Source organism: Oncorhynchus kisutch, linkage group LG7 (genome assembly GCF_002021735.2).
Source record: "Oncorhynchus kisutch isolate 150728-3 linkage group LG7, Okis_V2, whole genome shotgun sequence".
Taxonomy (NCBI): domain Eukaryota; kingdom Metazoa; phylum Chordata; class Actinopteri; order Salmoniformes; family Salmonidae; genus Oncorhynchus; species Oncorhynchus kisutch.
The window spans coordinates 20,428,245-20,449,546 of NC_034180.2; the positions used below are offsets into that span (position 1 = coordinate 20,428,245).

General features: G+C 41.1%; 2 protein-coding genes across 6 annotated transcripts in view; both read left to right on the forward strand.

Annotated features, from left to right (window-relative positions):
* LOC109893881 (gamma-aminobutyric acid receptor subunit rho-2) overlaps nucleotides 1–2,865 on the forward strand; it is a 28,056-nt gene extending 25,191 nt beyond the window's left edge. For 2 of the 4 annotated variants that reach the window (XR_004210588.1, XR_004210589.1), the window contains 3 exons: nucleotides 823–1,043; nucleotides 1,336–2,359; nucleotides 2,437–2,865. Coding sequence is in view for 2 of the 4 variants with exons in the window: in XM_020487084.2 (XP_020342673.1) it covers nucleotides 823–1,043; nucleotides 1,336–1,686 (572 nt within the window). In the remaining 2 variants the exon portion in view is untranslated. Of the gene's footprint in view, nucleotides 1–822; nucleotides 1,044–1,335 lie in introns of all 4 variants that reach the window. The other 2 variants (XM_020487084.2, XM_020487083.2) reach the window with 1 other exon arrangement.
* Nucleotides 2,866–4,013: 1,148 nt separating this feature from the next.
* Nucleotides 4,014–21,302, forward strand: part of syne3 (spectrin repeat containing, nuclear envelope family member 3) — a 45,294-nt gene continuing 28,005 nt past the window's right edge. The window contains exons 1-7 of one of the 2 annotated variants that reach the window (XM_031828667.1): nucleotides 4,014–4,164; nucleotides 5,735–5,890; nucleotides 12,332–12,504; nucleotides 12,833–12,971; nucleotides 13,308–13,478; nucleotides 17,356–17,511; nucleotides 17,724–18,071. In XM_031828667.1, the coding sequence (XP_031684527.1) occupies nucleotides 5,747–5,890; nucleotides 12,332–12,504; nucleotides 12,833–12,971; nucleotides 13,308–13,478; nucleotides 17,356–17,511; nucleotides 17,724–18,071 (1,131 nt within the window). In that variant the 5' untranslated portion in view covers nucleotides 4,014–4,164; nucleotides 5,735–5,746. The remainder of the gene's footprint in view (nucleotides 4,165–5,734; nucleotides 5,891–12,331; nucleotides 12,505–12,832; nucleotides 12,972–13,307; nucleotides 13,479–17,355; nucleotides 17,512–17,723; nucleotides 18,072–21,302) is intronic. The other variant, XM_031828668.1, reaches the window with a different exon arrangement.

Below are 21,302 nucleotides of genomic sequence, written 5' to 3' on the forward strand. Positions count from 1 at the left end.
ATGTGCAGTTGCAAACCGTAGTCTGGCTTTTTAATTGAGGTTTTTGAGCATTATGTCAATATAGGACTCATTTTACTGTGGATATTGATACTTTTGTACCCGTTTCCTCCAGCATCTTCAAGGTCCTTTGCTGCTGTTCTGGGATTTATTTGCACATTTCGCACCAAAGTACGTTAATCTCTAGGAGACAGACTGCGTCTCCTTCCTGAGTGGTATGACGGCTGTGTGGTCCCATGGTGTTTATACTTGCGTACTATCATTTGTACAGATGAACGTGGTACCTTCAGGCATTTGTAAATTGCTCCCAAGGATGAAACAGACTTGTGAAGGTCTACAATTAGTTTCACTGAGATCTTGGCTGATTTCTTTTGATTTTCCCATGATGTCAAGCAAAGTGGCACTGAGTTTGAAGGTAGGCCTTGAAATACATCCACAGGTACACCTCCAATTGACTCAAATGATGTCAATTAGCCTATCAGAAGCTTCTAAAGCCATGACATCATTTTCTGGAATTTTCCAAGCTGTTTAAAGGCACAGGCAACTTGGTGTATGTAAACTCCTGACCCACTGGAATTGTGATACAGTGAATTATAAGTAAAATAATCTGTCTGTAAACAATTGTTTGAAAAATTACTTGTGTCATGCACAAGTCCTAACCGACTTGCAAAAACTATAGTTCGTTAACAAGAAATTGGTTGAGTGGTTGAAAAATTAGTTTTCATGACTCCAACCTAAGTGTATGTACACTTCCAACACTAACTGTATATATTTTTAATCCAACAGATTTGAGCTTTTGCTATTTCCTTCTTTTTTCCACTGCAGGTATCACCACAGTGCTCACCATGTCCACCATCATTACTGGAGTGAACGCCTCCATGCCCAGAGTGTCCTACATCAAGGCTGTGGACATCTACCTGTGGGTCAGCTTTGTGTTTGTCTTCCTATCCGTGCTGGAGTACGCTGCCGTCAACTACCTGTCCACCGTGCAGGACCGCAGGGAACGTAAGATGAGAGACGAGATAAGAGAAAGGGCCAGGTCACAGGTAATGAGATGCTACCATAGTACTGTGCATATAAGACAATTTTCAAAGAGTAACTGAATATAGTTTGCTCTTAATTTCATGCAACTCGGTTGGACTGCGAGACACTGCTGACACATGACTTCCTCTTCTTTCTTAGGGCCTAACTTAATACATGCTAACACATGAATGTTTGGTCAAATGTCTCATTAACATGCATGATTTAAAAATGACAGGCATGCATCTCAAGTTAGTTTAGATCCATTTTTCCTGCCATATCCTCGGTCTTCCCCTTACCTTCTCTCCTTTCCTGCAGTCGCTGCCCTGCACCTGTGGCATGTCCCAGACCAGGACCATGATATTGGACGGGAACTACAGCGAGGCGGACACCAACAGCCTGGCCGGCTACACCTCGGGAACTATGGTGTCCGAGGAGGATGTGGAGATGCCACATGAGGTGATGAACGAGAAGCAGACTCCTGGGGAGCACATGGTGGTCCACCTGTCTGTCAGTAGCGAGTCCACAACCACCAAGAAGAAAGGTATCCGTGCCCTCAAAATTATCCAGAATACACATGCCATCGACAAGTACTCCAGGATGTTATTCCCTGGCTCCTATATCCTATTCAACTTCATCTACTGGTGTTCATACTGTATAGGAGCGTAGGGTCTACTGTATAGGTGCAGTATGGGCCCTGGTCAAAAGTAATGCACTATGTATTGAATAGGGTGCCATTTTGGGACACAGACTATGTTTATCATACGACTGTGTTTAACACACTCGCCATGGACAAGAGAGGCTAAGAGAGACTGCTATTGGGGTTTACATGGACATTTTGATACTAATGGCCCATATTTGGATGGACTGCTAACTGGTTTGACTTGGGTACTGGCCCATATGAGACTGATCTATATGGGTTTATGTTTATTATGTATATTAAGGTAAGTGTGACTCACTCACGAATGACGAGGGAGATTGTGAAAGTCTGAGAGACGGAGACTGAGTTCTATGTGGATATTTGGCACTGATGGACAAAGAGAAAAGCCTGAGAGAGAGAGACCGAGACCGTCTTCAACATCCCACTGTAGTTTGTGAATTTTTGTCAATCGATTCCACAGGTTGATTCATAGTTCTGCAAGTACGTATCAGCTGTTGTTTAAAAACTATTTTGTCCAAATAACTATCATTTTAAGTCTTTTGTACTCTGGGCTTGGCATTTGACAACAGAGGTGTGTCTCCAATGTTGTTAGCTATTCATTCAGGTCTATTTGGCATTCAGGTCTAAGTACCAGTTCAGTCTGTTGAAACAGCTCAGTGTTTAACAGAGTTGAGTTTAATGGTTGCGTACAAAATGGCACCCTATACTCTTTATAATGGACTACTCTGGGCAAAAGTAGTGCACTATATAGGAAATAGGGTGCCATTTGGGATGGACATGATGCTTTGGATTAGAGAATCTGCTACATACATATGTGAAATGTTATGATGCAATATACTACAGTGTGTGTGTGTATATATATATATAATGGTTTGTGGTTCAAGTGAGGTCTTAGTGGTGCTAAAACAGCTGTGAAGTCATTTAAAGCACAACAGTAACAACAATGTAGAGCATTTCAAGCTGTGAACAACAGTTACTGGGACATTTGTAGCTTACTGTGTAAAGGAACTGTGTACTTTCCTTTCTCTGATACCTCTCATATGGTCATTATTGTATGGTTATATGCCATTGTAAAAAAAGAATTTAGGCCTACAATGTAAATATATAAATCTAAAAACAAATACCTTGTATCGTGCCACTGTAGCACTTAATAAAGATTTGTGTAATGAATTACATGTTTAAAAACATCTAAGGTGTCCCATGCCATCGTACCTTGACAAGCTACAGCCACAAAAGGCAACACATGGCTTTGCTTGAGATATTGACCTTAAATGTACAGTATAGAAGATTTTTGCCTAAAACTAAATATACTTTTATTTTGAGCACTAGAGGCTTTAATAGGGGCGGCAGGGTAGCCTAGTGGTTAGAGCGTTGGACTAGTAACCGGAAGGTTGCAAGTTCAAACCCCTGAGCCGACAAGGTACAAATCTGTCGTTCTGCCCCTGAACAGGCTATTAACCCACTGTTCCTAGGCCGTTATTGAAAATAAGAATTTGTTCTTAACTGACTTGCCTGGTTAAATAAAGATAAAAAATACAAATTTAAAAAATAGTCAGGTGAGAAGCTGCAACCCTAAAATTAGATGAACGATTCTATTCTCATTCTAATTACGTGGCTGGAACAGCTTTTAGTAAACACTTTTTTTTGTTGTCAATGTGTGAGCAGAAATTGGCTTTAAGTAAATGCAGCTGTAGGCTTTCTTCACTAGACAAGTTCACATTAGTTTTGTGAAACCATATTTCTTCACTAGACAAGTTCACATTAGTTTTGTGAAACCATAATACTACTTTAGCCATTCCATTTTGAATAGGGAGTCACTACAGGAAACTATTTTCCTGTATCACCATGTAGATATTTTTCATTATGAAAATAAAATGTATTGTATAATTTGGTGGTATCAAAATATTATTGGTGAAATGTGTTTTATATGTTGCTGTTAGCATTTCTGTTCTGTTTTTTGCAAGCATTACAACTGTTCAGACTATTAAACTTCCCCACTCCCCTGGCTCCTGCATCCTATTTAATTTACTGGTGTTCCTACTGTGTAGGAGCAGTATGGCTATGGGAGCCTGGTGAATTGTGTGCCATTTGGGACGCTGACTATGTTGTTCATACTAGTGTGTTTAACACACAGCCAAGGACAAGAGGGACTGAAATTGGTGTCCCCTTCTCTCTCTCTCTCACACACACACACACACACTTGCTCTGTCAATCAGACTGAGTCCAGAAGAACACGGTATCTGTCTAGCTCTTCAGCGCGCGCCTTTCCGTTTGAATTGTTGACGTAATACGCTCACGCCCCACGATTATCAATTGCTCTGCGGATTTGCTGCTCTCGTCTGGCTAAATCCGCTAAGGTTAGGCTATGCAGCTATCGCAGAGGCCTCTCCTACACTTCCTGCGTTATGCTAGAAGTTTACAGTGCATATTAGGTCATTTGTGGACAGGAACGCTAGCTGTTACTTTCACCAAATGCACAGGAATCGGTAAGTAATTTCATATCTTCTATTTCGGTTATTGGTAGGGCTGTTCATGTTATGGTTATTTGTACCTTAAATAGCATGATGACAAACGTATTATGGACTCCATCGTCACAATGTCACGTTGTCAGACTTCAGTAGTATCATATTATGGATAGACATTTCCCTTTTGTAGACCTATATCACAAAATATTTGTCGAAGTCTGTATTATTAATATAGGTTTGAAAACGTCCCGAAATAGCTTGCCGTTTCGGTCGTAGGGCTATTTCCATAAAATAGATTTGGATACAGGCAAAGATTGCAGATCCGAATCGTTTCAGTCAATATACAATTATAAAGCCACTGGGGAGCGATGCAATGTAACGTTAGTGAGGGCGTGAAAGATATCAATCATGTTGCAAGTCCGTTTACGAAGCGTGAGCTGTCAAAAAAACAGATGGCGGGGCGGGGAGTAACTTACCCGTAAACTCTGAAAGTACATTTTAAGTTTAGTCTATTCGACTATTATTGACTTTCTCCATTAATATAGCGCTTACATTTTTACTATATGTGTTCTTTCCATTTTTCTGTTACTCTATATTGTGGCTCGTTAGAGAACATACAAGAGGCACCGTTTAGTATAACTTCCCTAAAAGGGGTATACGTGGGGAGTTTTGATCTGTCGGGGAAAATGAGTCACTCAGAAAATGAGTTTGGCTTCATTTTCTGACCTGTGGAGAAAAAAATAAAAAGCTGTGTTGCCCATGTGCCTTCAGACCACCCCTTCTTTCCTTCCTAACATTGCGTTATCATGACTAGGCCTACAAGTCACACTATTCTAGTCAAGGATTTCAATCCCCTTGAGAGAGGAGTCTAGTAGAAACAGATTTGAGCCTAGTAGAAACAAAGATTTCTGTGTTTTTAAAAGCACTTTTTTTTTTACAGACATCACAAGGACAAGGTCTGCAGCGAGACCGAGTTAATTTAGCCATTGTGACAAATACACCTTATTACACTACAAGTATCATTGATATGTAAACACACACTCAGCAAGTATGCAAATACATACATATGCTATATTGTCTGGTGAGTGCAATAACGTAACACCCTCATTACTTCAAACCAGGAGTCAACAGTGCACCACTGCCTGAAGTATGAGGATTACATCAGTTCAACGAATTATTTTGTGGTGGTGTCTCCTTGAAACAGATATGTTGTGGTAGATCCTCCCTAGTAAGGTATTGCCAATCTTCTCTAAAGAAACCGACGAACCAAGAAGTAGGCCTAGACCTATTGTTGTTGTGTAGTTTCTCACAGAAAAACAACATGAAGCAGTATCATTTCTCTTCTGTGTTGTGGCCATGTTGAGAGTATAGATTATTTGATGAATTGTGGGTAAATTGTGACTGACTGACCTACAAATAATGAGTAGGTATTTATGATGCAAGGTGATTTGTTGATCAGTCAATCTTCAGTCTCCTATTTCGGCTGCCATGCCAAACAAGCCTATCTCCAGTCCATCACCTGACTAACCTTCGGTTACCAATGCACTATATACAGACTAAACCTCTCTCTCCTCTCTGTGTTTCGCCTCAGTCTGGCTCCCACATGACTGAGCAGGAGCAGCAGGAGTTTATTGATAGCCTGGAGGCAGTTCAGTCCTGGATACATGTCGTTCAGGAGAGGCTCCGGGTCAATGACAACACCCAGGGCCCCCGAGCAGCCCTGCAGGCCAGGCTCAGAGAGACAGAGGTGAAACCTAACCACTGACACAGAACTCTAACCAGGGATGGGAATTAATTACAGTTACAAAATATAACTACAAAATACCTGAAAGACCAATGTATCAAAATAAGATACTTTTGTATTTAATTCAAATGCATGTATTTTAAAATACAAAATAGATTTGCAAGTAGCTGGCCGAACAGCAACATTCTTAGTAACAGAGAAAAGTTTTGCTCTTACTGTGATATGTCGTTTATCTACCTTAGTTGAATGCACTGTCACTCTGGATAAGATTGGCCTTGTTTCTGGGCGGAGCTCATTAGAGAAACTCAGAATGCTTTGAAATTTTTACATATAGTTACAGTGCATTCACAGTGTTTAGACCCCTTGACTTTTTCCACATTTTGTTATGTTAGCCTTATTCTTAAGTTGATTAAATCGTTTTCTACCCCTCAATCTACACACAATACCCCTTAATGACAAAGCAAAAACAGGTTTTTAGATTTTAAAATGTAAATGTGATATTTAAATAAAATAAAAAATGTATACATAAGTATTCAGACACTTTACTCAGTACTTTGTTGAAGCAACTTTGTCAGCGATTACAGCCTTGAGTCTTCTTGGCACACCTGTATTTGGGGAGTTTCTCCCATTCTTCTGTGCGGATCTTCTCAAGCTCTGTCAGGTTGGATGGGGAGCATCTCTGCACAGCTATTTTCAGGTCTATCCAGAGATGTTTGATCAGGTTCAAGTCTGGGCTCTGGCTGGGCCATTCAAGGACAATCAGAGACTTGTCCCGAAACCACTCCTGCATTGTGTTGGCTGTGTGTTTAGGGTTGTTAACCTCTTTGAAGGTGAACCGTTGCCCCCAGTCTGAGGTCCTGAGCACTCTGGAGCAGGTTTTCATCAAGGATTTCTCTGTACTGTGCTCCGTTAATTTTCCCCTCTATCCCGACTAGTCTCCCAGACCCTGAAAATGAAAAACATTCCCACAGCTTAATGCTGCCTCCACCATGCTTCATGGTATTGGCAAGGGTTATGAGCGGTGCCTGCTTTCTTCCAGATGTGACGCTTGACATTCAGGCCGAAGAGTTCAATCTTGGTTTCATCACAATAGAGAATCTTGTTTCTCATGGTCTGTGAGTCTTTTAGGTGCCTTTTGGCAAATTCAAAGCAGGCTGTCATGTGGCTTTTTACTCAGGAGTAGCTGCCATCTGGCCACTCTATCATAAAGGGCTGATTGGTGGAGTGCTGCAGAGATGGTTGTCTCCACAGAGGATCTTGTCCAATCAATTGAATTTACCACAGGTGGACTCCAATCAAGTTGTAGAAACAGCTCAAGGGTGATTAATGGAACAGGATGCACCTGAGCTCAATTTCAAGTCTCATAGCAAAGGGTCTGAAATACTGAAGTAAATAAGGTATTTCTATTATTTATTATTTTTAATACATTTGCAAACATTCCTAAAAAACTGTTTTTGTTTTGTTATTATGGGGTTTTGTGTGTAGATCAAATCAATCTATTTTTAGAACAAGACCATAACCAGTGGAGGCTGCTGAGGGGAGAACGGCTCATAATAATGGCTGTAACGGAGCAAATGGAATGGCATCGAAACCATAAGTTTGATGTATTTGATACCATTCCACTGATTCTGCTCCAGTCATTACCATGAGCCGTTCTCTCCAATTAAGGTGCCACCAACCTCCTGTGGCTGTAACGTAACATAATGTGGAAAAAAGTGAACGGGTCAAATAGCCACCATTTGCATTCATGACAGCTTTGCACACTCTTGGCATTCTCTCAACCAGCTTCCATGAGGTAGTCACCTGGAATGCATTTCAAATAAAGTTTCTAAAAAGTTAATGTGTGGAATTCCGTTCCTCAAATCCAATCGGCTGTGTTGTGACAAGGTAGGGGAGATATACAACATATCGCCATATTTGGTAAAAGTCCAAGTCCATATTATGGGAAGAACAGCTCAAATAAGCAAAGAGAAATGACAGTCCATCATTGCTTTAAGACACGAAGGTCAGTCAATCCAGAAAATGTCAAGAACTTTGAAAGTTTCTTCAAGTGCAGTTGCAAAAACCATCAAGTGCTATGATGAAACTGGCTCTCATGAGGACCTCCACAGGAGTGGAAGACCCAGAGTTACCTGTGCTGGAGAGGATAAGTTCAGTAGAGTTACTAGCCTCAGAAATTGCAGCCCAAATAAATGCTTCAGAGTTCAAATAACAGACACATCTCAACATCAACTGTTCAGAGGAGACTGCTTGAATCAGGCCTTCATGGTCAAATTGCTGCAAAGAAAACACTACTAAAGAACACCAATAAGGAGAAGACTTGCTTTGGCCAAGAAACACGCGCAATGGACATTAGACCGGTGGAAATCTGTCCTTTGGTGTGATGAGTCAAAATTTGAGATTTTTGATTCCAAGCACCATGTCTTTGTGAGACGTGGTGTGGGTGAACGGATGATCTTCGCATATATATTTCCCACAATAAAGCATGGAGGAGGAGGTGTTATGGGTGTGGGGGTGCTTTGCTGCTGACACTGTCTGTGATTTATTTAGAATTCAAGGCACACTTAACCAGCATGGCTACCACAGCATTCTGCAGCGATACGCCATCCTATCTGGTTTGCGCTTAGTCCCATATCATTTGTTTTTCAACAGGACAATGACCCAACACACCTCCAGGCGGTGTAAGGGCTATTTTACGAAGGAGAGTGACGGAGTGCTGCATCAGATGACCTGGCCTCCACAATCACCCGACCTCAACCCATTTTGAGATGGTTTGGGATGAGTCGGACTGCAGAGTGAAGGAAAAGCAGCCAACAAGTTCTCAGCATATGTGGGAACTCCTTCAAGACTGTTGAAAAAGCATTCCAGGTGAAGCTGGTTGAGAGAATGCCAAGGGTGTGCAATGCTGTCATCAAGGCAAAGGCTATTTGACGAATCTCTCATATAAAATATAGTTAAATCAAACACTTTTCTTTGGATACTACATGATTCCATATGTGTTATTTAATATTTTTGACGTCTTCACTATTATTCTACAAAGTAGAAAATAGTAAAAATATGGAAAACCCCTTGCATGAGTAGATGTTCTAAAACTTTTGGCTGGTAGTGTATATAGTTAGGGTTTCAAAGAGCCGGGAAATTTCCGGAAATTTTCCATGGGAAGTTAAGCCCTGGAATTTGTGGAATTTTGTTTAATTCATAAAAAGTTAGAATTTAACAGTGAACCTTTTTTTTGTGGGATACAGGTGAGGCAATTCTAGGTCTTGTGGTATATTTTGGTTAAACTATCCCCAATTCAATGGAATTTCATCCTTCTGCATGCACAGTGCATGCTTCCATCACATGTACAGCTGATTCTCAAGATCTTGCACACTAATGAGATGCTTTTGAGCCCACACTACTACACTGTCTGAGCCAAGGTTTACATTCTTTCTGGTAAGTTGTGATTACAATACTGGGTGGGGTGAAAATGTTTTCTGACGTACATTATTTTTGTGTTAACTTGTAAATTGTAGCCTACAGCAAAGTGTGATTAAATCATTTCTAACTTGTTAACAATTTCTGCTAGTTAGTTTTTGCCACAATGTAGGTTATATATATATTATATATATATATATATATATATTTTTTATGCCACAGGCATCTGATGTGTGGACACATTTCACTGCAGCTAATGTAGAAGGAAAAGCTGTGTACATTTGCAAATACTGTGCCAAATCATATGTGAAGAATGCAACAAAGATGCAGAATCATCTGGTCAAGTGCACAGTTTCCTCAGCACTCACAACATGCAACATCTGACAAAAGTCCCTCTACTTCTATTCGAAGTGAAAATGATGAATCAGACACCTTATCGATAGTGACCGCTCATGGTCCTCCTGAAATCAGAAGTTTTTTTGAGTCAATGGAGGAACTTAGTCAGAGAAATGCTGATGAATGTCTTGCTCGAGTTGTGTATGCAACTGCTTCACCTCTGATGCTCACAGGCAATGTGTATTGGAAGATATTTCTGAATGTTCTTGGCCCAGCATACACCCCTCCAACCAGACATGCTTTATCTACTCATTTGCTGGATGCAGAGTTCAACATGGTTCAAGTGAAGGTCAAGCAAATCATAGTGAAAGCAGACTGTATTGCAATCATCGCTGATGGGTGGTCGAGGAATAATTAACTACATCTCCACCCCTCAACCAGTATTCTACAAGAGCACAGACACAAGGGTCAACAGACACACCGGTCTCTACATTGCAGATGAGCTGAAGGCAGTCATCAATGACCTTGGACCACAGAAGGTATTTGCACTGCTGACAGACAATGCTGCGAACTTCAAGGCTGCTTGATCTGAAGTGGAAGAGTCCTACCCTCACATCACACCCATTGGCTGTGCTCATGAAAACAATGGATACACTCTACAAGAGAGGCAAGGGAATGGTTAGGTGTGTGATGGGTCATCAAGATATAGCAGCAATCTACCTCACCAATCAAAGTGAGAAGAATAAGAGCACCATATTGAAGCTGCCCAGCAACACCCGTTGAGGTGGTTTTGTCATCATGTTTGACAGTCTCCTGGAGGGGAGGAGTCTCTCCGAGAAATGGCCATATCACAGTCTGCTGATATGGACAGCCCCATCAAGAGGATCCTCCTGGATTATGTATTTTGGGAGAGAGTGGTAAGCAGCCTGAAACTCCTGATACCTATAGCGTTAGTCATTCCATGGATTGAGGGTGAAAATGCCATCCTGTCTGATGTTCAGACTCTGCTTGCAGATGTAAGAAGAAATCGGTACTGCCCTGCCCACTTCACTGTTGCTCCAAGCAGAGGAAACTGCAGTTCTGAAATACATCAAAAGCGTTAAGACTTCTGCCTGAAGCCCATAGACGCCGCAGCGTACATGTTGAATCCCATGTATGCTGGCAAGAGCATCCTGTCTGGTGCAAAGATCAACAAGGCCTATGGTGGCATCACTACCGTGTCTCGCCACCTTGGCCTGGATGAGGGCAAGGCTCCTGACAGTCTGGCAAACTACACTTACAAGCAAGGGCTTTGGGATGGAGATGAGATATGTTGGCACGACTGCCATATTACATCAGCCACCTGGTGGAATGGACTTTGTGGATCTGAGGTTCTTTTCCCTGTTGCCTCCATCATCCTCCAAATCCCACCAACATCAGCTGCCTCAGAGTGCAACTGGTCCTTGTTTGGGAACGCACACACCAAAGCATGCAACAGGCTGACCAATACAAGGGTGGGAAAATTGGTGGCCATCCAGGCAAATTTGAGGCTTTTTGAGCCAGACAGCGAGCCATCCTCAAGGTTGGTAAGTGACAGTGAAGATGAGGCCTCAGAGACTGATGTTCAAGATGTGGATATTGAGAAGGTCCCGGGAGAAGACATGGAAGCCAAACAACAACTGTCCCAGACTGTGGAATATGTATTTCTTGCACAGAATAGAATAGGTCGACTTTTGTACTATGGGGGGATAGTAGATTGACATAAGCTACTTCTTTTGCTGTTTGTTAGGCCTACTCATCTTGTTGGCTGATGAAAAGTAAATGTGGACAGTTCTTCCAATATCTTCAATATGCACCTTTGATTTGGATAAGGACGCACGCAGTTGCGTCCCCGATGTGTCTGTCTTCACTTGTAGCCTGTGGAAAAAGACCCGATCACGTGATTGAGAGTTTTTAGGATTCATTGTAGACACAAAGGGGATGCCGCTATGAAATTCGAGGCATTATCAAATGCTTCTCAAATTGTGAATGAGAGACTATTGGAGTATGTACAGCCTGCGCAAAAAAACAAAGCAGAGCTCATAACTTTTCAAGATACTTTTTTCAAGTCATCATTAGTCTCATCATGCAGCCTTACAATGTATTAAAATCTAAACATATAGCCCAATGTTTGTAGAACACCTCAAATTTCAGAACTATAAATTAAGCATATAGGAATACCTATTTGTTAACCGCTCAACACAGAATAGCCATATGTGCGCACTCAAATCATTTGGAGAAAATATATTTTATTCCGCTTGGTAAAATTTTTATACTTATAATTATAAGCAAATCTTGTCTGCTAAATTAACTACTGTAGTGTAGCACACAGCCATTTGGCATTGCCAGATCAGGACCTAACATAAGGACAACTTAGAGTATGCTATTATTTTCTTCTGAAATAGACTACATTTACTTCATTTCATGTTTCTTTAGACCTGTCTAAAATAAATAATGGATTTATTGTGAAGTTGTAGGCTATATTACATGGATGTATTAGACTTTTTTTAAATGCCTTGTCTTTGTGGAAACCAGAAGATGCTTAACGTTTGTTTATTTGCTTGACAATCACCGGCTGACAATTTTATGATCGCCATAACCCTATGCTTGACCACATCTGTCAGCCCAAAATTCATGATCTCATCAAGCATCTCTTGTGTTACTGGTGGACAGAAAATCCACGAGTCTGAGCATGAGGGTCGCGTGAAGATGGACATGGTGCTGGTGGCTGCTGAGGTCTTACTGCAGAACGGAGACCAGGAGACCAGGAGCAAAACCCACGCCAAACTCAAAGAGCTCAAAGCATCATGGGAGGAGACCTGCACCTTCATAATCCACTGCCACAGGTAGCTAACCCACGACTCCTCTGTGACTTTCCATGACCTCCAATGACTTCTGTGGCAGCTGAAAAGGGCAGGTCAATTACTATGTCTCCTTTTAAAAAGGAATTGCCATGAGTTTTATTATCTGTCACATCAGCTAATATTACACACCCATGGATAATGTATGCATGAGGGAATACATTCTATTCGTTCAGTGAAAAATATTTGATTGTTAATGGCATGGCAGAAGGCCTTGTTTTTGTTTAGGCCATATCAACACAATTTTCTAAGGTCTTTGTTTTTCTATGGTCGATATTTACTCTTCATCCCACCCTACTACTCTCTTTCCCAGCCGGATAGAGTGGGTGTGGCTGCACTGGAGTGAGTACCTGAAGGCGCACGAGGAGGTTGAGATGTGGCTGGTCCGCATGCGCCGCAGTCTGGAGCCGGAGGTGGAACTACAGCTGGGGGTGAAGGAGAAACTGTGGCAGGTGAGCGAACACACCTGACACTGGCCTGGGTGTCAACAATGGTAATGTCTATGTTTAGCCAGTCTGGAAACTCTCTAGTGTGAGTGAAGAGGGTAGGCTGTGGTTCCAAAGGATACTGAATATAAAGTAATACTACTGATACCATATCAGAAGCTCAACTGTACTGCCATATTTTGAGTTTAGCTGTTTGGTCATAAGAAATAATAAACCTAGCTACATCAAGCTAGCCTTCAAATGCTGCCAATCATTCCTATAGAGCGCCCATAAACCACAGTAGCTAACTTGTATGTCTTCCAGGTAGAAAGTATATAATGTAATCTAATGCGTGTGTTCCAGGTGGACCACCAGCATGTCTTGCTGAGTGACGTGCAGAGCCAGGCACTGCTGTTGGAGAGGCTGTTGGATGAGGCTGCAGCGCTGCACAACCGTACCCAGGACCCCAGTGTGGACCAGGAGGCACAGGAGAGACTGCAAGAGGCATACAATAGCATACGGGACGGGGCTGAGGTGTGTGTGTGCAGTATAATGGAGGCTTTCTGATGACTTGTTCAAAATCTCCATCTATTCCCTTGAATTCTCTGCACAAAACTCAAGCTAGCATTCTTGTAATGAGCTTAGAGGCCTTAACAGGTCCAAAAAGTAGGACCCATTCCCGAAATGGACCTGGGGCTTTCTCACTCGGAACGAATATGCATGAGTAAATATGTTAAATATAGAGACCCGTTCCGAACGGACCCGAAGAAAACTAGACCTGGTCGGATCCAGACCCGGGCCGATCAGAGTGAGGGAAGCAGCAGAAAAGTTCATTTTTAAGATACTTTATTAACCAGAGCTGATAAACCGTGAGAGAGAGGAGGTAGAGAGAGAGCTAACGCTCTAGCAGGGGCCGTGCTGTGTATGTAGGCTACTGTGAGTGTGAGCAAGTGACATGGTGAGCAGGGAGGACGGAGAGAGAGACGAGAGCCCGCAACCAACCAAGCCGACTCGCGCTATAGGAGACTAATAGCTGCCATAGCTAGGTTATTTATAATCAAATATGATTACCTATTACCTGTCTTAACTGCATTAAAATTGGAGAAGCTAGCTAATGTTAGCGAGCTAGGCTAATGGAGGCATGCGCTTTCTCGTCCTAAACAGTTACAAACAAGAATAACTCCATTCAAAATATTAAGTAGCAGTCTACCTGTTGGCTCTTGGTTGTTGTAGCCTATCCTTCTTTCTTTTAACTTTTAATTGTCATTTTAATTCCATTTTCCATTGATTAGATATCTAACACTTGCCACACATGTAGGCTCTATGACTGTAGCCTATTGCCACTTTGATGATTAGTCAACAACAACAATAAGCTACCCGTGCCACTGTCATGAAAAGCAAGAGCAGCAGCAAAAATGATTACATCTATTTTTCTCTACTGCAGCAGTCGCGTTCGGACCTGTACTAGTCCACCCGGACAAGTCAATTAAAATTACACATACCCGAGATCCATGACTGTCATATCTGACCCAGACCCAAGATATTATTTAGAGTTTTGGATCTGGACCCGTGTAAGCTATATAGCGAACACAATAGAATGATCGAAACCGTGTCGCTGTTATTGAGTGGTATTATTTCCATTCAGACAGACAGGCTGCAGGGTACAGTAACTAACTTCTAGGTTCTCAGAGTCGAGTAACTTGAGTCTCTTGAGCGTTGTTGGTGAATACGCTTCAATTTGTGCCGAGCTTCTTTTGTTGTGTACGTCCTTTTTATTTTTCTGTAGTCACACAATCAAGGCAATGCCTTTCCTGTTTCTTTCTGTTTCATCTAGGTCTTTGAAACATCTTACAGTCCACAACAGTCCTCTCCTCTCCCTGTCTCTCTACTTTCAAAGGGAACAGTCTTTTGGTGCTCCTCGCCCGTTTGAACATGCTTAGCTCATGGCAGAGCTGTGCGTTTGGTCCAAAGGGGGAATATCATTCTAATGATTTATATTCTCTTTCATATGGAGGTTGTTGCTCAAAAGTGGAGAACATTTGTTCCCCTACTCTTTGAAAGGAGCTAGAACTAACTAGTTCTACAGTGGCTTCAGAAAGTATTCACACCCCTTGACGTTTCTACATTTTGTTGTTACAAAGCGGGATTACAATGGATTTAATTGTCACTTTTTTGTCAACTATCTACACAACATACTCTGTCAAATTGGATTTTAAAAAGCATTTTGTAAAGAATTCATGAAAAATATAACACTAATAGATCTTGACTAGATATAAGTATTCAAACCCTCTGAGTCAATACATGTTAGAATCACCTGTGGCAGCGATTACACCTGTGAGTCTTTCTGGGTAAGTCTCTAAGAGCTTTCCACACCTGGGTTGTGAAACATTTGCCCGTTTTATTATTTTCAAAATTGTTCAATCTCTGTCAATTTGATTGTTGATCATTGCTAGACAACCCTTTTCAGGTCTTGATTTTCAAGTAGATTTCAGTCAAAACTGTAACTAGGCCACTCAGGAACATTCACTGTCTTCTTGGTAAGAAACTCCAGTGTAGGTGAATTAATCTCCCAGTGTCTGGTGGAAAGCAGACTGAACCAGATTTTCCTATAGGATTTTGCCTGTGCTTACCCTCTTTGCATCTTTTTTTTTTATCCTGAAAAACTAACCAATCCTTAATGATTACAAATATACCCATAACATGATGCAACCACCACTACTGTGCTTGAAAATATAGAGCGTGGTACTGTTGTAATGTGTTGTATTGTATTTGCTCTAAACAACGCTTTTTATTCTGAAAAAAAGTACATTTCTTTGCCACATTTTTTGCAGTATTACTTTAGTGCCTTGTTGCATGTTTTGGAATAGTTTTATCTGTACAAGCGTCCTTCTTTTCACTCGGTCAATTAGGTTGGTATTGTGAAGTAACTACAATTTTGTTGATCCATCCTCAGTTTTCTCTTATCACAGCTATTAAACTCTTAACTGTTTTAATCCCTGAGCAGTCTCCTTCCGCTCTGGTGACTGAGTTAGGAAGGATGCCTGTATGTTTGTAGTGACTGGGTGTATTAATACACCATGCACAGTGTAATGAATAACTTCACCACGCTCAAAGGGATATTCAATGTGTTTTTTTTGTGTGTTTTTTTTACACATCTACCAATCGGTGCCCTCTCTTTGTGAGGCATTGGAAAACCTCCCTGATCTTTGAGGTTGAGTCTGTGTTTGAAATTCATTGCTCGACTGAGGGACCTTACAATTATCTTTATGTGTGGGGTACAGATATCCCACGTGGCGCAGTGGTCTAAGGTGCTAGAGGTGTCACTACAGACCCTGGTTTGATTCCAGGCTGTATCAAAACCGGCCGTGACTGGGAGTCCCATAGTGTGGTGCACAATTGGCCCAGCATCGTCTGGGTTTGTTCGGCCTGTAGGCCATCATTGTCAAGAGTTTGTTCTTAACTGACTTAAATAAATAAATAATCATTCAAAAATCATTTTAAACACTTATCATCCACAGAGTGAGTCCATGCAACTTATGTAAATTGTTACTCCTGAACTTATTTAGGCTTGCAATAAGTGGAATACTTGACTCCAGACATTTTTAGCTTTTTATTTTTAATGAATTTGTAAAAATGTCAAACATAATTCCACATTAACATCATGGGTTATTGTGTGTAAACCAGTGACATAAAATCTCAATTTAATCAATTTTAAATTCAGGCTGTAACAACAAAATATGGAAACAAGGGGTGTGAATACTTTCTGAAGGCACTGTAAGCTAATAGGCCCTGACTGAATACAATTCTATTCTACTATTCACCAAGTACACCAATGGTGTTTCCTTTATTCAAAGCAATATGCGTGTTCTGTATCTACTGCATATTGATACGGTTTTCTTTCATTTTATTATTATCCCTGTCTGTAGCTCTGTTTATTATCGAGCATTTGCTGTTGCTTTTTCTAAAAGTTTTCTTGCAATGTTTTCACGGCAGGGTCCACTCATTCAGACTGCTCAAGCCTGAAACAATTTCTAAAGACTGTTGATGTCTAGTGGAAGGAAAAGGAACTGCAATTTGAGTTCTAAGTCAATGGATACTGTAATGGCATTGAATAGAAAACTACAACAACAAAAAACATCCTACTTCCTGAATGGATGTTTCTCAGGTTTTCTCTTATACTCACAGACATTATTTTAACAGTTTTGGAAACTTTAGTGTATCTTCTGGGCCTGAGTAGAAGGCAGTTTAATTGGGGCATGCTTTTCATCCAAAATTCCAAATGTTGCCCCCTACCCTAGAGAAGTTCAACTACAATGTAGGAACATGTCATTTTCACTTACTGTGTGTAGACCTTGGTATGGTGCTGGAGTTGATGAATATGTGTAAAATGTGGTGGATTTCCCTTCAACAGGAGAGGCTGTCAGTGCTGCAGAAGATAGCTGAAGAGCACCAGATTTACCAGAGCTATGTCCTAAAGTTCCAGGCCTGGCTGGTGTCCAAAGCTAAGGAGCTGAACACACTTACTGAGTCAGAGGACACAGCCGAGAACAATCTCCAAGCCCTACAGGTGAGTACACCCTGGTTATACGACTCCTGGGAGGGACAGATGAGCGTTCCCCCTAGTCACATCACTGTTCTTTTTTTCTTTTTGCTGTAAAAAAAACAACAAAAAACATTGTTTTACTAGAAAGTTTGTTGTTATTTTAATTGCACAATGAATTAAGTTTGAGAAGGGTGGAAAATCGTGACACATCGTAACTCTCCTCTCCCCTCTGTCAGACGCTGGACGACAGTGTGGCCAGTGAGGAGCGGACGCTGCAGCACATCGAGGGCATGGTGGAGGCAGTGCGGGCCAACACGTCGCCCGGGGGGGTGGAGGTGGTGGAGGAGGAGGTGGAGGAGCTTCGTCTGGCCTGGCAGAGGCTCCGACAGAGCCTGTGTGAGGCTGGGGAGGGCCTAAGGAGCAGCCTAGACTCCCAGAGCCAGTACCAGAGCCACTGCCAGCGCCTGGGGGAGGACATAGCGCAGCTCCAGGCCCTGCTTCACAGACTGACCAGAGACCTGGAGACAGCCAGGGAGGGAGACAGGACCGAGGAACAGATGGTTGGACAGTGGAGGAAGTACATGGTGGGCTTTATACACACTCTCTGTCTCTCTTTCGTTCTTATTTTCTCTCTCTCACTAGCTCTCTTCCTAATTTAATTTCCTTGTTGTCTACCTCTCTCTCTCTCCAGTCTTCCCTCTGCCTTCCTTTTTTACCCTTCTCTCTTCTACTCTTATCTCCTTCCCCTTACTTGTTCTTTGCTTTCTTTCTCTTTCAGTGTCTCTCTGTCAATTTCACTCCTCAACCCAAGGCTTACAGCTTTAGTTACTAGCTAAAATAAGAGTCTGACACAGCATGGGCAGTTGCTCTATTACCATGCAGGAATTGGCCCTCTGGCTACATGCCTGGGAGATGTCTGGTGGAGATTACATAGAAGATAATAGTTGTGGGATGGTATTGTATCCTCACAGTCAAAACGTACCTGTTGTGGGGCAGGTTCCCACAGTCTATGGATTTGTATTGATTGTCTGAAGTGGCTTCATTGCTCTTCTAAGTTCCTTCAATTCACTGATGTCAATGAATTGGACAGATGCAAGGAAATGCCTACATAGGCTTTCAATACATTGCTTTTACCTGTCCTGTGTTTTCAGATCAGAGGGTTCTGGTGAAAAGTAGTCCACTATGTAGGGAGTAGGGTTCCATTTAGGACTGGTGATGATGGAGAGGACATAAGGCTCGGAAGCTAGTAGCTATTGAGGTCAGTTAGAGAAACAAAAGCTAGCAGAAGAGTGATAAGATTCGTCAGAGGCTAAAACAATTAGTATAGTCATTTTATCCCAGTGTCTAGACCAGGGTCCAGATTCACAAAACCTTCTTAAGAAGAAAGGTCTTCTTAACTGCCATTTTTTCCCCTTAACTATAGATTTAAGAAGAAAGTTAAGCAAAGTTGTTGTTTCTCAAAAAGGTTATTGGAAAATGTATTGCGCTATTTCTTACAGTATGTTTCTCATTTAGCAAAAAAGTTAAGAAGAAAATAGATTTAGAAAATAAAGTTATTGGAAATGTTTTAATTCCAAGATAGCTAAACCCTCAGGGCAGTGAGAGGAAAAAGCTCATGAAAGCAATTCACTGTTTAATTCACTCTCAAACTTGGTTATTATTTAATTATTTTACACCCAAGAACATGTTTTAGAACAGTAATCTCAGTAAGAAAATATGCTAACATGATTGCCATTGCTAGTTAGATAGTTAGCTAAAATGGTTGCCTAGCAACACAATCTTTATTTGTGTGTATTTATATTTCAGAAGTTTAAGAAAATCATTAAATCTTAAGATATTGTAGAGGAATTGCACTTACCTTGTGAAGTTTTTTTTTTCTTAAGAAGCATCTTCATTTTTTACGTAAGAAGTGTTTTGTGAATCTGGACCCAGGGGTCTCCAACAGGTCAATCGTGAGCTACCAGTAGCTCGTGGCCCACCTATGAGTAGCTTGCCAATAAATTCTGTGCAATAAAACATCCATCGCAAACGCTCTCATAATATCAAGGCCACATTGACATTATCCCAACCCTGGTTAGCCACTATTGCCTTAAAGAGCCAAATGTAACACAATATCTGCCAATTAATTTCCAGAAATATTGCCCATCTCTCTGTTTGGTGAGCACATTTGTTTATCACTCTGTATGTAGCCATTTAAGCGTGCTAATGATAACCATCTTATGGGTAGACAGACTTTCCCCCAAAACCTTATAATGTTAACCGCAAAGTCGTTTCACCTGACAGAACAGTATCAAGATTATTTGTATAAATTGGGTGGGGATTGTTTTGAAAACTCTGCCATGACGTGCTGCAGCAAAATTGGGTTGTTCAATAACACATACTGTATTTTCTAAGGGTGTAGGCCAAACCGCAGTAACATCGCCAGACCGGAACATTTCTCTTGACTTCAAAAATGGTCTTCTGATGTGAATTAAGCATCGACATGGACATCCATTTTCATTGTTTCTCTATGAATAATTGTAATATTAAGGATTAATAAAACCAAGAAAAGGAAAAATAAAACCAAGAAAATATAATTTTTGTGGGTCCCCTTAGAGTTGTTGATTAACCATTATTTTACCAGGTGTATTGACAAAATATATTGTACACTAAGGACTAGAGGTCGACCGATTTAATCGGAAAGGCCGATTTAATTAGGGCCGATTTCAAGTTTTCATAACAATCGGAAATCTGTATTTTTTAACGCCGATTTAGCAGATTTGAATTTTTTACTTTTTTTAACATCTTTATTTAACTATGTAAGTCAGTTAAGAACACATTCTTATTTTCAATGACGGTCTAGGAACGGTGTGTTAACTGCCTTGTTCAGGGGCAGAACGACAGATTTTTTCCTTGTCAGCTCAGGGATTCAATCGTGCAACCTTACAGTTAACTAGTCCAAAGCTCTAAACACCTGCCTCACGAGGAGCCTGCCTGTTTTGCGAATGCAGTAAGAAGCCAAGGTAAGTTGCTAGCTAGCATTAAACGTATCTTATAAAAAACAATCAATCATAAATCACTAGTTAACTACACATGGTTGATGATATTACTAGTTTATCTAGCGTGTCCTGCGTTGCATATAATCGATGCGGTGCGCATTTGCAAAAAAGGACTGTCGTTGCTCCAATGTGTACCTAAACATCAATGCCTTTCTTAAAATCAATACACAGAAGTATATATCTGAAGTATATATCTTTAAACCTGCATATTTAGCTAAAAGAAATCCAGGTTAGCAGGCAATATTAACCAGGTGAAATTGTGTTACTTCTCTTCTCGTTCATTGCACGCAGAGTCGGGGTATATGCAACAGTTTGGGCCACCTGGCTCATTGCGAACTAATTTGCTACAATTTTACGTAATTATGACATAACATTGAAGGTTGTGCAATGTAACAGGAGTATTTAGACTTATGGATGCCACCTGTTACTGTTCCGTATTTCACTGAAAGAATAAACGTTTTGTTTTCGAGATGATAGTTTCTGGATTCGACCAAATCAAATCAAATCAAATTTATTTATATAGCCCTTCGTACATCAGCTGATATCTCTGCTGTACAGAAACCCAGCCTAAAACCCCAAACAGCAAGCAATGCAGGTGTAGAAGCACTAATGACCTAAGGCTAGTATTTCTGTGTGTTATTATGTTATAATTAAGTCTATGATTTGATAGATTAGGCTGGTGTAACCGATGTGAAATGGCAAGCTAGTTAGCTTGCCATTTCGCGCTAATAATGTTTCAAACATCACTCGCTCTGAGACTTGGAGTAGTTGTTCCCC